Raw genomic sequence first — 17690 nt, 5'->3', positions numbered from 1 at the left:
ACTGGTGTCAGTCTTTCTCTGTAGTCCCAGGTGGGGGTACAGAGAAAGACTGATCACTGAGACCGTTATCTAGGGGTGCCAAGCTACAAAGTTGACGTGAAGCTGTACAGCAGGAAAGGCAGGACGTTGTTTCTGGGTGTCGGCCACAACTAGGATATAGATAAGCCCACTAATCCTCCAGCTGCTACACAGGAGATTGCCCCACTCTGGTGGGTCATTCTGGGAGAGCCACACCCCGCCCCGGGCCTCTCAGATCCACAACCTGGCTCTATTTGTTTTCCCAACTCATTGCTCTGTCTGGCACACCACCTGTCTGTTGCCAGCCTATCTCCCCAACGCTGAAACAGGAGCCTCACCAGGGCAAGGTAAGATGGATTCTATTTCCTGCTGTGTTCCTGTGCCAGGCACCATGCCCAAAATGTGCTAGAGCTCAGCCACACTTATCAACTGGATGCTGCATGGGATGGATGGGTGGATGGATGGGTGGGTGGGTGGAACAGGTAAATGAATGGGTGAGGTAATAGGTGGGGGCACACTGGCTAGAGCTTGACTCCCATCTCTACTCCCTACAAATCTCTGCTACACATACCTGCTCTGTTCACTCCCTCCATGCACCCTCCTGGTCCAAGTCCTGTCATTGGGTATGTTATCCTTTGGGCTCAACCAGAAAGCCCTCAACAAAATTTTCTCTGGGACGGCTGACCTCCACAATTGGCTCATGCTGTGCCCCATGTTGAAGGGCCAACTCCTCCTGCCCCTAACCCTCCTCCTTGCGCTGCACGCCCAAGTCCCCCAGTTCTTCCAAGCCTTCTTGAATCAGGTTGCCCATGGTCTTCCCTCGCCCTCACAGTCCAGCCAGATCTCTCCACAGCCTCCCTTGCCCCATAAAGCCCAGCAGCTCCCACACACACACACACCCACACACACCCATCCCATGCCGTGAGTAGCAGGGGCAGACTAGTGAACAGGTCTCAGGCCAAGGCTTTGCCTGTTCCGTTCCCACCCACTGACTCAAAGCCAATCCCAGTATCAGCCCATCCCCCCACATTATCCCTACTTCACTGGGCTTGGAAACAAAGCCACCTGAATGAGCAAAACCCCTTTACTCTACAAATCAGGCAAGTATGTGCATGACTGCACGGCCCCAGAACACCATTCAAAAACCCAGTGACATTCTAACACTGCCAAATTCCAGTGTCTCAGGGCCCAGCCCAGCTGCCTCCCCTGGCAAGACAGGTGTTGAGGCCCTGAAAGGGATGGTTCTGCCAAGCGATGTGGCATGTGTTCATGCCCAGTGGTGCCAGGCCAGACCCAGGCAGACACAGCTGTGGGGATAGCTCAGCCAGGCCCTTCCAACAGCAGCACAAATTTAGGCGTAAGTAGGGATCTGTCATGAACATCTTCATTTTAGGAGGTACCAACATCCCTCCCATCTTCTGATAAGGTCCCCGTTTTCCTCAGGGAACCTTCTATTCTTCTCTCTCAGCCCCAGTGGTAGGGATCAGGAGACCCCCATCCCTGGGCTGAAAGAAAAGACTCCTGACTCATCCTGGCCATCCAGAGCCTCCCAGGCTCCCAGGCACAATGAATGGGGTTTGGAATCCTCCAATCCAAACCGCGCTTTCCTTGAGACTTTTTCTAGACCCACCAGAATGGAGATTCGCCTTCCCCTGAGGATTCTGGGATAGTGGGGAGCAAAGTGGGGTCACCTTGCCCAGTCAAGAGGGAAAGCAGAGCTGAGAAATGGGAGTCAGATTCCAGGAAAATCACCTGAGCCCTGAAGAGACCTAAAACTGAATTCCTCCCTAAACTTTTTTCAATGTGAACAATGTACTTTTATTTTTCTATTAAAGGCATTGTCAGAAGCCTCAGATCCTGGCCTCTTGACCACCACATTCTGGATAAGCCTCTGCAAAAACCATGGTGGAGTTAACAATTCTCCAGCGGCCACCTCTCCCAGCACTGCACACAGGCTTCCACCCCGGGGATTGGGAGGGGGGCAAGGAAGCACACTGGGCAATCTCTGGGTGAGTAGGTGGTGGCCATACTCAGCCTGAGCCCCGCCTGCCTGCAATGAGACAGCAGGCTCCCTGGTAAAGGTCAACAAGCTACCCGCGCCCCCCACTGAGAAAGTTCAGCAACTCTAAATGCTAAAATGCTGGAAGCGTGCCTAAGGTTGGAGCTGCGCGGCAGTCCATGCCATCAGCCTCGACAAGGAAAACACTGCCCATGGCTTCTGCAAGTGACTCACATGCAGCATAAACATTTGTGAACTACCTTAGAAGCAGGGCTCCAATTATCCCATTTGTGACAAAGAGAGAGAAGGAGAAGAGAGAAAGCAAGAGATGCCTTCCTGGGACCACCCCCTTCTCTTCCCCCCCCTGCGCCCCCCCAGACCTCACATCAACTTTGGTCCTGGAAGTTTTCCAAATGGAAGCTGCCTCGGGGTCTTCACTGGGGCTCCCTTACATGTCTGTCATCTTATGGGCACCTTGCCACCCCCCGAACCATTCTTGAGAGAATGCGTCACTCTTAGCTCCAGTTACAGAAGATTCTGGGTGATCACGTCTCCATTCTTGCTTCCTTTGGCAGGCTGCTTCAACTCCTAACACCCCGTTGAGAGGAGAGCTCTCCGGATATGTAGCTCAGCCCACTCCCCAGCCCAATCAGCCTTTACCCTGTGGAATTTGCAGTTGTGGTGTCAGGAGACATCTTGGACCTGGACTGGGGAACCACCCTTGAGGCTTTAAAAGCCCCACGGTCCACCCCTCAAGATTTCCTCCAGGCTGAGCATGTTCAATTCCAGAAGCTGCTTCACTCACAGGAAAGCTCTGAGATTCCCCCAGGGTGCTGGCTACTTCCTCCGGAATCACAGTAATTCCACGTGTGGCAAGGTGGCTCATAGGAAAGATGAGCCCTGAGCTGCTTGGCGAGGGGTCTAAAACCACCCTGGATCTTCTCCGGAACCTGTTCCGCAGAGGAGGAATGCTAGGGAGGCTCTGTCCTCTGCATCCTGAGCAACCCTCTGCAGAGACCAGGGACAGACTGGAGAACCAGGGTTAAACAAGTGTTAAAAGCTCATCTGCACAGCTGCTGGCTCTACCACAAAAGGAAGGGGGTCTGCTAATAGGGACCTGGAAGGTGGCCCCCATTTCCCACTGCAGGCAGCTGGACAGGGAGAGCAGCCAGCTGTTTCCGTGTTCAACACACAGCATTAAGATCTTACACAAAGCACACCTGCCAAAAGGTACTGTTCACTGGCTTCTCTCAAATAGGTCTGATTCACTGACAACACACCTGAGAATCTCTTTTTCTATCCAGATCCTGCCATGAAATAAAGGGAGGAGGAGGGTGCCCCTCACCTGGCTAGGCCATAAAGGACTGTTCCAGAAGCCTCTCTGTCAGGCCAGCAACCCTGGCAAACCCACAGCAGACTGTGTGTGGAGTATTTGCTAGATGCAATCAGAGCCTCCACAATGAAGCCCTGCTCTCAAGGAGCACACATTTTGGGGGGCTCAAGTCCTAAGCACAGAGAATGTTCCGTGAACACAAAGCAGAGGCGGGCAGTGGGTGGTGGTGGGGCGTGGGGCGTGTGAACAGATGGATCAGCCAGGAACCAAGGAGGCAATACTGGGGGAGGGGTGCAAAAAGCGGAGACAGGACACTCCGGTGTGAGCTGGGCCAATGGCCCAGGAAGGGTGCTGGCCCAAGAGGAGGGCAGGCTGATGGAAGCTGGGGGGCCTGGTGTGTAGGCTGAGGGGGTCACATGGAAAAGCTGATTTTGTTCTGAGATTGAGGAAGCCCCTGGCAGGTGTCAGGTGGGGGAACAATGTGCAGTCTCCCACCAGTTAGAATGGGGAGACAGTGGCACAGAGCCTGCAGGAGGAGGTGGAAAAAGGGGCCGGACCAGGATGTGGCCAACAGAGAGGAGAGGGCAAATAGGAGTGAGTGTGCTCAAAAGGAGAGGTTCAGAGGCCACTGCAAGTGGAATCAAGCTGGGGAGATCTCCTGCAGCGACAAGAGCTTTTCCTCGAGGAGGGACATTCCTAGGACCAGGACCTGCTGGCTGGAAGACCCGAGGTCCTTGACCAAGGAGAGGCATGAGGGCCTTCTGGAACAGGCAGCCAGTGAGAACTGGAGGTAGGATGTCCATCTCCCAGCTCTCTCTCAGGTGCTGGCAGGCAGCACAGCCCCTCAGGTCCAGTGAGGACTGGTCCTCCCCTGCCCACCCACTTACTCACAAATCCTCCCCCAGCATGCACTCCTGGCTCCTGAGAGCAGATGACCCCCATCTGGCTGCCACCACTGGTCAGCACATTGCACAGGTCCAACCTCAAATCTTCCCCAAACCTATGCCCTCTCCCCGGTCCCAACTTTGGTCCAGGCCCCGCCTCTCCTGCCAATGGGATCTTTCCGAAACACAAATCTGACCTGTGTGTCCCCTCACCCAAATCCTGCACCTCCAGTCTCCCGCCTTGTTCCTCCCACCCACTCCAGCTCCTCTCTGACTCCAGACCCCTGAAAAGCCTGTCTCCTCCACCTTCAGAACTTGCACACACCCCTTGCCAGCACCCAGAACTATCCACCTCACTTGACCCCCTTCCCCTGATCTGACACTAAACATCATGACACAAACCTCGTTCTTAAGAAGGCTCCCAGCACCTTTCTAAGAAGCCAGGAACCTCCACTTGGCCTCAGGATCATTCATGGCAACCATGGGGCAATGACTGCACCACTGTCTCACTAACTCCTTGCTGGCACATAGGAGCCGCAAGGGCAGGACCCAACTGTTTCCCACCCTCCTTTCGTAGCAAGCCTAGCACCAAACACAGTGGTAGACACACAAGAGGCAAGATGTCATGAGTTCATTCACATGTTGATTAATTGTTTTTTATCTGGGCCCTACCCTTTCTCCCTCTCCCTCCTTCTCCCACTTCCTTTCTCCTTCTCCAGGGTCATCAACCCCAAAACTGAAACATGCCCTAAGACCAAAGGGAGGGAGTGCAGAGAAAGCCCCATTTTATTTATTTATATATATATATATATATATATATATATATATATATATATATATTAATGATTTTTTTAAAATATATTTTATTGATTTTTTACAGAGTGAAGGAGAGAGGGATAGAGAGCTAGAAACGTCGATGAGAGAGAAACATCGACCAGCTGCCTCTTGCACACCCCCTACCGGGGATGTGCCCGCAACTAAGGTACATGCCCTTGACCGGAATCAAACCCGGGACCTTTCAGTCCACAGGCTGATGCTCTATCCACTGAGCCAAACCGGTTTTGGCTGATTTTTTTTTTTTTTTTTTTTTTTTTTTTTTTTTTACAGAGAGAAAGGGAGAGGGATAGAGAGCTATCGATAGAAAAGATTGATGAGAGAGAAACATCGGTCAGCTGCCTCCTGCACACCCCCCACTGGGGATGTGCCCGCAACCAAGGCACACGCCCTTGACAGAACCAAACCCGGGACCTTTCAGTCCGCAGCTGATGCTCTATCCACTGAGCCAAACCAGTTTCGGCGAAAGCCCCACTTTTAAAGTGTTGGGGTGGGGGGTCCGTGGTGAGAATGCAGGCACAAAACGTATACCCTGGCCTTGCTGAACTCTCCCCTGCGGACAGGTAATCAAAAATAACTGCTGTTAAAGAAAGTGAATGACACACCGGGTGGGCTCCCTGGAGATAGCACAATGACAGCAGAAGCTAATCAAACCTTTCTGCCCCGGTTACTGTGGACAACAAGAAGGCGGTTTCCCTAGGGCACATGTGTCAAACACAAGGCCCGCGGGCCAAATCCGTCCCGCCAGGCCTTGCAATGTGGCCCGCACCGCGCTGTCATCACTGCACTCCGCTGCGTTTCCATCACAATGACAGTTTATGACTGTTCAGTAAACCATTCGGCCCGCGATTTAGGCTGGATTTTAGATTTTGGCCCCTTCTCTGACTGAGTTCGACACCCCTACCCTAGGGGGTAGCAGCTACCATGTGGAAGCAGTCCAGCTGTGAGACAATCAATTCAGAGCACCCTGATCAATTCAGAGCAAAGTGTGGAATTTTCAGAGCGATTTCACATCATGAGTTCATTGGACGCTGCCGGGACTCTGCTGGCACCTCACTCTCTCAGGAGGGACGAACAGCATGGTCCGACCCCCCAGGACCACCAGCCCAGGGCTCCCTCCAGCTTACCTCAGGCTCAGCTGCCCCCATCCCAATAATCCACCAAGACCCACCCAACTGTGCCCACACTGTTCCAGAGTGCCAGGCTCTCACAGTGACTTCTGCTCTCATGTTGCAGAAACAGCTAAGATTTGACCTGGCCCATTTCCCCACTGCCCTCCTACTGTCCCTCTCACGGCCACCAACTAATGATGCCATCGTCCTTCCAACTGCTCAGGCCAATTGCCACAGACTGAATGTCTGTATCTCCCCAAAACACGTATGTTGAAACCTAACCTCTAATGTAATGGTGTCAGACAGTGTGGCCTTTGGGAATAAGTCATGGTAGAGCCCTTGTGAATGGGATTAGTGACCTCATTAAAGGGACCCCAGAGCCCTGGCCGGTTTGGATCAGTGGATAGAGCGTCAGCCTGTGGACCAAGAGGTCCCGGGTTCGATTCCGGTTGGGGGCACATGCCGGGGTTGTGGGCTCGATCCCCAGTGGGGGATGTGCAGGAGGCGGTCGACCGGTGATTCTCTCTCATTGTGGATGTTTCTATCTCCCTCTCCCTCTCTGAAATTATTAAAGATACATTTTCTAAAATAAAGGGACCCTAGAGAGCTCTTAGGCCCTTCCACCATGTGAGGAAACAGTGAGAATACACCATTTATGAATCAGGAGTGGCCTTACCAGACATCTTGATCTTGAACTCCTGGCTTCCAAACTTTAATAAATTATTGATTTTTCACAGAGAGGAGGAGAGAGGGATAGAGATATAGAAACATTGATGAGCGAATCATCCACCAACAGCCTCTTGCACACCCCCCACTGGGGATGTCCCCACAACCAAGGTACATGACCTTGACTGGAATCGAACCTGGGACCTTTCAGTCAGCAAGCTGACGCTCTATCCAATGAGCCAAACGATTTTGGCCCTAGCTCACTTCTTTAATCTACCCTGCCCTGTGGGTCTGAGGTCCCACTTTCCAGGTGAGGAATCTAATGCAGAGAGGAGTGTAGCTATACCCAAGGCACACAATGAGTATGTAGGGCTGTCCTACTCGTGGAAGGAGGGCCCACAGACGTGGGTGTGACGAAGCCCCTGAAACCACCAGGATTCCCAAGAGGAATAGTGGAGTCCCCATGTCTGAAGGGCCAGCTGAAAAAGAAGAGAGGCCACAGCAACAAGAACCTCCTCAGCCTCCAGCCATTTGCACAGGCAATGGGGGACTGGACTCCTCCAGAACCTCGAGGCTTAGCGGGCACAAGCTAGGGTGCAGTCAGAGATGGTTTGTTAGGAAAATTCAAACAAACCAAGGCCACCAACCCAGGAACAGACACTTCAGCTGAACTGTGCCAAACCCTCTCACACAGTGTCCTGGGCACACCTTCCCAAGGAGGCACCTCTGGGCGACATGTCCCTCACCCAGATGCCCTCACCTCACCCTCAGGAGCAGTGTGAGTCAGCAAGTCTGGGCCCCATCCAGACACCTTGAGGGAAGGCGGGCCAAGGAGGGAGGATGCCAAGGCCCAACGTCTGAAGAGCCTCCGTAGAGAAAAGGCTCCCCTGGAACTCGGCCAGCTAGGTACCTCATGGCGATGGAATTTTAGCTGGGAGGTTCAACTCCCTGGAGAGCACCTCCTTCCGCTAACAGCCCCAGTTTCAAACCTCTTCTTCCTCCGGGAACCTGAACCTCACGGAGGGCCGAAGGTGGGGCTGGGAGGGATCGCTCTAGAGGACAAGTGTCTTTTGTGTGAGCGAGCCTGCAGCCAGTCTCCACCTCCCCTCCTCCGGCCCTGGCGGAGGCAGCCATGCTTCATCTATCCCGGAGGTTCGGCTCCGTCATTAACGACCAGCTCTACTAGGCAACGGGTTTTTTGTTGATCCCTGGAGACAGGAAGGGAAGAGAATAAGCTTTTCTCTTTCATTTTTCCCCCTTGGTTGCAGAAAAGAGAAGTTGGAACAAACAAGTTATATAATACTAGGGGTGGTGGGGAAACACAGTCCCTTAAGGACAGTTTCTCAAGTTGTGGGGCTGCTAGAAGGGCCGAGGGGAAGACAGGAACGGCCCCCACCCCAGGCCAAATGGCAAAAACCTTCACGGGACAAAAAGGCAGACACCTCCTGGCAGACTGGAAAAGCAGCCTTCCAGACAAGGCCAGCAAACTCCTGCCCCCAGCAGTCCCACAAGTCTCCCCAAAAAGACTATGGACCAACCTGTCCATAGATGAGACTTCCCTACCAACTGCAAGCCCTAGAGAGCTTTTCCACACCCTCTCCATCCCTCCCCACCTGGCCATATTTCCTGAACACTTATTTCCTCTGTGTAGCCTGTGTTCTAGACATCTGAGACATGGTCCCCACCATCAAGCTATCTCCACTAATAAACAGACCACGCAGTGTGGAGTGGTGGTGATGTGATCAAGGGTACAGGACAGCCATATGATCCAGCAATTTTGTTCCTACCATGTTTCCCCAAAAATAAGACATCCTCCGAAAATAAGACCTAGTGCATGGAAAGATAAGACATCCTCTCCTCCGAAAATAAGACCTAGCGCAACTTTGGGAGAAAAAATTAATATAAGACACTGTCTTATTTTCGGGGAAACAGGGTATCGAGCCGAAAGAAATGAACACAGGGGTTCACACAAAAAATTAAATATGTATGTTCATAGCAGCACTATCCAAAATAGCCAAAAGGTGAGTCCAACTCCAATGTCACCAGCTAGTGAATGGATAAACAAAATGTGGTATGTCCAAACTATGAAATATTATGTAGCTATAAAAAGAATAGAATACTAATACATGCTACAATGTAGGGGAGCCTCTAAAACATGACATGAAATGAAAGAAATCAGTCATAAAAGATCCAGTATTGTATAATTCTATCTATAAAGCAGGTAACTTTAGAGAAAGTAAAGTAGTTGCTAGGGGCTGGGATAGAAGGGGAATGGAGTGACTGCTAATGGGAACAGATTTCCTCTTGAGGTTATGGAAATGTTCTGGAAATAGATAAAGGATACATAACAACATTGGGAATGTACTACACACCACTGAATTGTACACTTTACTTTTTAATTAATTAATTATGTTCATGCCTTCCCAGGAATCAAATCAGTGACCTCTTTGTGCATGGAGCAACACTCAATCCACTGAGCCACACCAGCCAGTTTAATTTATTTTTTAAACCCTCACCCGAGGATATGCTTATTGATATTAGAGAGAGGGGAAGGAAGAGTGAGAGAAAGAGAGAAACATCAATGCAAGAGAGAGCTATTGGTTGACAGGGCATCAAACCCACAACCTAGGTCTGTACCCTGACCTGGAATCAAACATGCAACCTTTCAGTATTCAGGATGCTCCACCAGCTGAGCCACACTGGCCAGGGCTGAATTGAATGTATACTTTAAATGAGTGAGATTTTTTAAAAAATATATTTTATTGATTTTTTACAGAGAGAAAGGGAGAGGAGAGAGCTAGAGAGCTAGAAACATCGATGGAAGAGAGACATCGACCAGCTGCCTCTTGCACACCCCACACCAGGGATGTGCCCGCAACCAATGTACATGCCCCTGACTGGAATCGAACCTGGGACCTTCCAGTTCGCAGACAGACGCTCTATCCACTGAGCCAAACCGGTTTTGGCTAAATGAGTGAGTTTTTTATGTTATGTAAGTTTTACCAAAAATAAATAAATAACAAAAACTAACAATAAACAAACCACACACACACAACAAAGTGACCAGAAAAAGTGCCCTCAGGCCTAGTTGAACACAGGTAATCAGGCAGGTGACTTTGGGAGGCTATGACCTTGGAGAGTGGAAGGATGAAGAATGAAGCATGGGTGAGTTATGCACCAGGCCTGGCTGGCCTGTTTGGAAGAAATGCAGGAAATAATAAATGAGCAATGCTACAAAAGCTTCTACGTTTAAAAAGATCCTTGGAAACTACTGTGTGCCACATTCTCCTTCAAAACCTGGTCTTTTTTTATTTTAATATATTTTATTGATTTTTTGCAATGAGAAATAGACAGAAACATAGATGAGAGAGAAACATCGATCAACTGCCCCCTGCACACCTCCTACTGGGGATGTGCCTTCAACCAAGGTATATGCCCTTGACCGGAATCGAACCCGGGACCCTTCAGTCTGCAGGCCAACGCTCTATCCACTAAGCCAAACCGGTTAGGGCCTGGCTTCTTTTTGTATGCTCCATATTAGCACAATTTACAATAGCTAAGATTTGGAAACAACCTAAGTGCCCATCAGCAGATGAGTAGATTTAAAAACTGTGGTATATCTACACAATGGTATACTATGCCACTATAAAAAAGAAGGAACTTTTACCATTTACAACAGCATGGATAGAACTGAAGAGCATCATGCTAAGTAAAATAAGCCAGTCAGAGAAAGACAAATATCACATGATCTCACTCATATGTGGGATATAATGATCAACATAATTCGATGAAAAAGAACAGATCCAGAGACAAATGGCAGGGGAGGGGAGTTAGAGAGCAACCAAAGGACTTGTATGCATGCATATTAGCATAACCAAAATCAATCAACAAATAAAATTTTAGATCAATAAGAAGATAACTCAACTAAAATATGGGCAAAATTTTGAAGACACTAGGGTGGTGGGGGTGGGAATGACTGGCGGGGCGCAGGGGGAGGGGGTCAGGCAGCGAACAGGAGACATATGTATGTAAAACTTTAGACAATAAGTTAAAAAAAAAAGTGCCTCCATTTAGAAAAGATTTCTTAGATATTACATTAAAAGCATCCTTGGCTGGTCTGGCTCAATGCATAGAGCGTCAGCCTGCAGGCTCAAGGGTCCCAGGTTCGATTCCGGTCAAAGGCATGTACCTTGGTTGCAGGCACATACCCAATGGGGAGTGTGCAGGAGGCAGCTGATCGATGTTTCTCTCTCATCGATGTTTCTAACTCTCTATCCTTCTCCCTTCCCCTCTGTAAAAAAATTAATAATATATATATATATATATATATATATATATATATATATATACATATTTTTTTTTAAAGCATGGTCCATAAAAGAAGAGCATTGGTAAACTCCATCTCATCGAAATAATAAACACTTGCCCAATGAAAGATATTTAAAAATGAAAAGACAACTTGCAGAATAGGAGAAAATATTTGCAAATCATGTATCTGATAAAGGGCTTGAATCCAGAATACATAAAGAACTCTTAAAAGTCAATAAGAGCCCTGGCTGGGTAGCTCAGTTGGTTGGAGCATCATCCCGATACTCGAAGGTTGAGGGTTCAATCCCTGGGTCAGGGCACAAATAGGAGTCAACCAATGAATGCATAAATAAGTGGGACAATAAATTAATGGTGATCTCTTTCTCTTTCTCTCTCCAAAATCAATCAACAAATAAAATTTTAGATCAATAAGAAGGCAACTCAACTAAAATATGGGCAAAAATTTGAAGCCACTTGATCAAAAATATGAATAACCAATGAAACCATGAAAAAATGTCCAATATCATTAGTTCTTAGGGACATGCAAATTAAAACCAAAATAAAATACCAGTATCACTTAGATTTGCTAAAATTAAAGACTGGCCACATCAGTGTTGGTGTGGATGGGGAGCAGCTGAAACTCATGTACTGCTGATAGGAATGCAAAATGGGCTGAGACCGGTTTGGCTCAATGGATAGAGTGTCGGCTTGGGGACTGAAGGGTCCCGGGTTCGATTCCGGTCAAGGGCATGTACCTTGGTTGCGGGCATATCTCCAGTAGGGGGTGTGCAAGAGGCAGCTGATCGATGACTCTTTCTCATCGATGTTTCTAACTCTCTATCTCTCTCCCTTCCTCTCTGTACAAAATCAATAAAATATATTTTAAAAAAAAAGAAAAGAAATGCAAAATGGTGCAGCTTTCCTACCATATAGGACCCAGTCATTTCACTCCTAATTATATACCCAACAGGATGGAAGTATATGTCTCACAAAGATACATAATCAACCCAGCTGGCGTGGCTCAGTGGTTGAGCGTTGACCTATGAACCAAGAAGTCATGGTTCAATTCCCCATCAGGGCACATGCTCAGGTTTCGGCTCCATCCCCAGTGGGGAGCATGCAGGAGGCAGCCAATCCATGATTCCCTCTCATCATTGATGTTTCCATCTCCCTCTCCTTCTCCCTTCCTCTCTGAAGTAAATAAAAAAATATTTTTTAAAAATATATACATAACCAAATCTTCACAGCAACTTTATTTGTGATTACCAAATGAATAAACAAACTGTGTCCAACCATACAATGAATGGTACACTATGCTGCAGTGAAAAAGAACAAACTTCTGGTACTTGTAACAAACTTAGATGAACTTCAAAAACATTTTAAGAGAAAGAAGCCAGTCACAAGAAGCCACAGATTGTACTATCCCATTCTTGTAAATTTTCTAAAAAGGCAAAATTACAGAGAAAAAAATAACAGATCAGGGTGTGCCTTGGGCCGAGAGTGGGAGAGGGGTTCAGGGCTTGGATGGAACTCTCAGTCGTGATGAAAGCATTCTGAAAAACTGGCTTGTGTTAACGGATGCATACCCATAATTTATAAATTTACTTTTATTGAATTTATTGAGATAACACTGGTTAATAAAATTATATGGGTTTCAGGTGTACAATTCTATAATACACCATCTATTTTTTTAAAATATATTTTATTGATATTTTACAGAGAGGAAGGGAGAGAGATAGAGAGCTAGAAACGTCAATGAGAGAGAAACATTGACCAGCTGCCTCTTGCACACACCCCACTGGGGATGTGCCTGCAACCAACGCACATGCCCCCGACCGGAATCGAACCCAGGACCCCCCAGTCAGCAGACCGACACTCTACCACTGAGCCAAACCGGTTTTGGCTATAATACACCATCTATATATTGTATTGTGTGTTCATCACCCCAAGTCAAGTTTCCTTCCATCACCATTTATCGCCCCCCTGGTAAATTTATTGACAGTCAATGAACTGCTCAGCTAAAATGAGTGAACAGTATTGTATGCAATTAATTATACCTCACCCAGGTTATCCCACCCCAGGGCCCACGGCAGGGACCTGGGTTCACCGTCCCCTCTTATCTTCTCCTGACATGCCACCTCATGCCTGGTCACCACAGCCTGCCCAGGTTACCCGCTGAGTGTCTTTCCAAACCCTCTGAATCTCTCTTGCTCCCTGCTGGAGGCCTCCAGAGCCCAACTCATGCATCTGGGCCGGCAGGCCTTTCTGGCCAGCACCACCCCAGGTCCCCACACCACAGCACACAAGTTCTGACCAACTTCATCATTCATCTCCTTAACTGAAATGATTTGCTCCCATAAGCTCTCCAGGGAGAAAGAGCCCAGATTGTGTACGCGGTCAGCCAAGGGTGGCAGGCTGTCCGAGGGGGCTGGGCTGGGCTACAGGGGCCCTGTGCAATGTAAAGGGGAAGGGGGGGGGGGTGCTCCCTAAGGCCGGTGTTCTTCCCCTCTGAAAACCCAGAACAATACATGTAAACATCAAGTTTTACACCAATTCTGGGGTTCAAGCAACCAGTCTCAGGACCTAGCCAAAAGGAAAGGGGACTTCCCTATTACCAAAAGGGGTGAATCCTGTCCCCTTAGTCTGAGGGCAAGACCTAGCTTCAAGTCCTTTAGGGGGGGTGGAGGAGTATATTTGAACCCCATGGGTTGGAAAAGATGGATCTTCCTTGTTTTCTTTAGACCTTCAGGAATCTCTCACCATCCTCAGGCTCCCCAAGACCTACTCTGGCCCCTCAACACCCCTATCCCCGTCCCTGCCCATCAAGACTCACTGGGACCCCCAGCCCCTAGGACCCCACAGCCGCCCGTCAGGTTCTTCCAGGCCTCTCAGGCCTCTTTCAGGTCCTCAGGTTCACTTGAGCCTCTTAACCCCAGCCTTCCACCGTCCTCACTCACCCCAGGTCCCCTCGGCATGCCCTCAGGGCCACCTTAGAACACTGGGGTCCTTCAGCACCCTCTAGAAAAGCTTGGGCCTCCGTCCCTGCAAGCTCCCTTCAGTCCCCTCCTCAGAGTCCCGAAAACAGCACCAACAACCTCAAGACTGCCCACTGCCCCTCCTCAGGCCCTCTCTGCCCCCCAAACCCCTTGGCATTCCAAGTTCCCAGTCAGGAGGTCCTAGGTGTCCCTTCAGACCTCCAAGCCCCCCAATGTCCCCTCTGGCTCCCGGAGCAACACGTAGACCTCTCGAGGTCCGGGGCTCGCAGCCCTCCTTCAGGTGGCCCCTCAGCCGCCCCTAAAGCCTGCGGTCCCCCCGGAAGGAACCTCGGGCAGCCCAGGACACTTGCAAGCCCCAGGACGCCCCACAGGTCACCGGAGCCGTGGGGCAGCGGCAGGCCCGCTGCGGGCCGGGTCTCACCTGCTTGGGCGCTCAGGGCCCGGGCCTGCACCGAAGCCAACGCCACCGCTGCCACCGCCGCCGCCGCCACCGGACTCCGCCATCTTACCGCCGCGCGTTCGAGTGACGGGGAGCCGCGCGCCCGTCCAGAAAACAGAGACTTGGGGATCAGGGGGCGGGGCATGCTCCGCGAGGGCAGGACCTGAGCGGTAAAAGGGGCCAGGGGGCGTGGTCTCGTGTGCGGGGCGTGGTCTGAGAGTGGGCCCGCACTCCTGAGTAGGGGAGAGGCGGGGCCTGTTGCAAGGGGCGTGGTCTCCAGTAAGGGGCGGGGTCTGAGGGTGGGCGGGGCGGCCAGGGCAGAAGGCCCTCGCTCCTGAGTAGCGGAGGGGCGGGGCCTTTGGCGAGGGGCGTGGTCTTGGGGGACGAGGGGCAAGGCTCAGTCCACAGAGAGGCGGGGCCTGGTCTGGGAAGGTCGGCGCCTAAAAGACGGTTGCATGGGGGGGAGGGGATAAAGGCGTGGCGATTGATTAGGGTGGGGCCGGAGAGAAGCGGTGGAGGGGGGCTGTCGGGACCGTGAGGTGCAGCAGGTCTGGGGCAGGGTCTGCTAAGAAAAGGGCAAGGAATGGAGCCTAACGGGAGGTGGGGCTTGGGAAACTGGTCCCCGAGCTCTGAAAACCACCCATCCCCTCCCAAAGTCACTCCATTTCCAAGACCTCCCTCAAACGCGGGAACTCTCACCCTGTGCCCAGGCGTCGAACTTCCACCCCATGTTTGAGCCAATAGGGACTCCTCTGTAAAGCTCCCAGAGCTTTTGAGGACACCTCTACTCCCACCCTTTGGGAAGCTTAGAACTCCGCCCAGGCAGGGTTCAGACTCCCAAGATCCTCTCTACCCTTAAGCCCATTTATTCTTTCACCCCCTGAGTCGGAAAACCATCTTTTGTGCAGCGAGCAAGACCTAGGGGTCCAGATAGGGGCTTAGAGTCCTCCCTGCAGTCAGCGCTCAGAGAAGAGGGTGGACATGGACTGGAGACTCCAGAGGAGAAAGCAAGGGGCCCCTTGAGTAGATTGAACCTACTGTAGATAGAACCAGACCCAACTAATCCAAGTCCAACAGAAGGTCAAGTATATAATAGGTGTTCAATCGATCGTTTGTGTAAAACGCTCAGGAATTGACACTTCAAGTTGACAGATACCAGGTGCTGAAGGGCCCTGCTGACCTCTCCAGCACACAATAAGTGCTTAATCAATGTTGAATGTGTGCGTGCATGAGCAGTGTGCATTCCCAGCAAGCTCTGCACACACACGCACACACTCTCTCCTGCCTGTGGTCGGCGGCCACTCAAGCCTTTGTTCCAGATGAACCACATGCAGGCATCAAACCCTACTCAGCTGAGACCTACAGCTCACACACCCGCCAAACATACGGCTGCAGTCAATGGCATCCATATGCACACACACTTCATAAACACCCAGATTCAACCCACATGTCAGACAGACAGCCCAAGATCGTTGGGCCCCTGGCTGTGTGCACATGCATAGCATGCTGCAGACGCACAGTGCTGTGCTCACACTAGGTACTCCAAGAGTGCATGTCACAGGACAGCCAGCACAAAGAACCTGAGGCAGGGTGCACCTGGAGTGCTGCCCGGCAGGGAAGGGTGGAGGGGAGGGGTGCTGTAGGTCACGGAGAGCGCGAGGATCACTGTGGAGGCGTTTTCCTACATAAAATGAGGAGGGGGCTTGTCAGCAGAGGAGATTTAACCAACATGACAGGAGGGGGCAATATCTTGAATAAGGGACAATACTTAGGAGTGTTCTAGGACAAATTATAGGGCTTGTCCCCGGATAATGGCAGAGAAGGGCTGGAAGGTGGTCCAAGCCAGGAGGTACTTTGCAGGCGGTGCCAATAGGAGATGTGGGGCGAGGCAGAGGAGACCAAGGTTCTTGGCCTAGCCCAACTGCCTGCCACACCTGAGATGGGGCACAGGAAGGTAGGGAACCTGGAGATACACCAAAGGTTACTGCACAGCCTCGTCCAATAATGGTGACCTGTGGTCTGGCAGACCTCACAAGCAGGGACACAGCAAACCGTATCCTGAGGCCTAGTCACCATCTGGCCCACAGCTGACATGGCTTGCTCAGAGGCAGGGACCTTGCCATCTGCTCCCCTGCTTTGGATCTGCTGTGGGACTCACGGTCCCAGGTCAGAGCTCAGAAGCCTTCTAGTAACCCTTAGGTGTTACAGAGGAGGCAACTAGGTTTGGGGGGTAGGGGCTGCTTTATTTCCTACAACCTCATGCTGGGGCCTCCTCCACCTATCTGCCCTTCACCACTGAGTGGCCTTGGAGCGAGCTGTAAGCTCCCAGTGATGAGTTTCGCTTCTCTATAAACTAGACAGATCATCCTGGCTGGTGTTATTCAGTGGTTAGAGCATAGGGTCACAGGTTCAATTCCCAGTCAAGGGCATATGCCTGGGTTGCAGGTTCATACCCACCCCAGTCAGTCTGGGCTTGTGCAGGAGGCAACTAATCAATTGATGTCTCTCTCTCTCTCCCTCCCTCCCTCCCTTCCTCCTTCCCTTTCATTCTCTCTGGAAATCAATGGGAAAAAAAAAACCCTCAGGTGAGGATTAACCAAAATACAAAAAAATAATAAATAAACTAGACAGGTCAACATCTGATGAATACTCACTATCATCACCCTGAGTTCTGCATCCATTTCATATATATATATTGATTTTTTACAGAGAGGGAGGGAGAGGGATAGAGAGTTAGAAATATCGATGACAGAGAAACATCGACCAGCTGCCTCCTGCACACCCCCTACTAGGGATGTGCCCGCAACCAAGGTACATGCCCTTGACTGGAATCGAACCTGGGACCTTTCAGTCCACAGACCAATGCTCTATCCACTGAACCAAACCGGTTTCGGCCCCATCCACTTCTTATGAGCCATGAAGCTTGGACAGGTTGCTCTAGCTATTTTTTTAACTTTTAAATATATTTTCTTATTGATTTCAGAGAGAGGAAGAGAAAGAGAGAAACATCAATGATGAGAAAGAATCATCAATTGCTGCCTTCTGCATGACCCTTATTGGGGATCGAGCCCTGACATCCTGGTTCATGGGTTGACATCCAA

The 17690-nt window shown here is 50.4% G+C and overlaps 1 protein-coding gene and 1 long non-coding RNA gene across 7 annotated transcripts in view; one reads left to right on the top strand and one right to left on the bottom strand.

The window, feature by feature from the left end:
* KLHL26 (kelch like family member 26) overlaps window positions 1–14724 on the bottom strand; it is a 29826-nt gene extending 15102 nt beyond the window's left edge. For 3 of the 6 annotated variants that reach the window (XR_006742415.1, XM_036449864.2, XM_036449865.2), the window contains exon 1: window positions 14572–14724. Coding sequence is in view for 3 of the 6 variants with exons in the window: in XM_036449864.2 (XP_036305757.1) it covers window positions 14572–14654 (83 nt within the window). In the remaining 3 variants the exon portion in view is untranslated. Of the gene's footprint in view, window positions 1–13468; window positions 13663–14526 lie in introns of all 6 variants that reach the window. The other 3 variants (XM_045585834.1, XM_045585835.1, XM_045585833.1) reach the window with 3 other exon arrangements.
* The window catches only part of LOC118725817, a 19484-nt gene continuing 10873 nt past the window's right edge, over window positions 9080–17690 (top strand). Inside the window, exons 1-2 of the long non-coding RNA XR_004990137.2 lie at window positions 9080–9090; window positions 9274–9284. This is a non-coding gene — a long non-coding RNA (uncharacterized LOC118725817). The remainder of the gene's footprint in view (window positions 9091–9273; window positions 9285–17690) is intronic.

This window comes from Pipistrellus kuhlii, unplaced genomic scaffold (genome assembly GCF_014108245.1).
Source record: "Pipistrellus kuhlii isolate mPipKuh1 unplaced genomic scaffold, mPipKuh1.p scaffold_m20_p_21, whole genome shotgun sequence".
Classification (NCBI taxonomy): domain Eukaryota; kingdom Metazoa; phylum Chordata; class Mammalia; order Chiroptera; family Vespertilionidae; genus Pipistrellus; species Pipistrellus kuhlii.
Note: the sequence above shows the minus strand (reverse complement) of the source record. Positions and strands in the feature narration are given on the sequence as shown.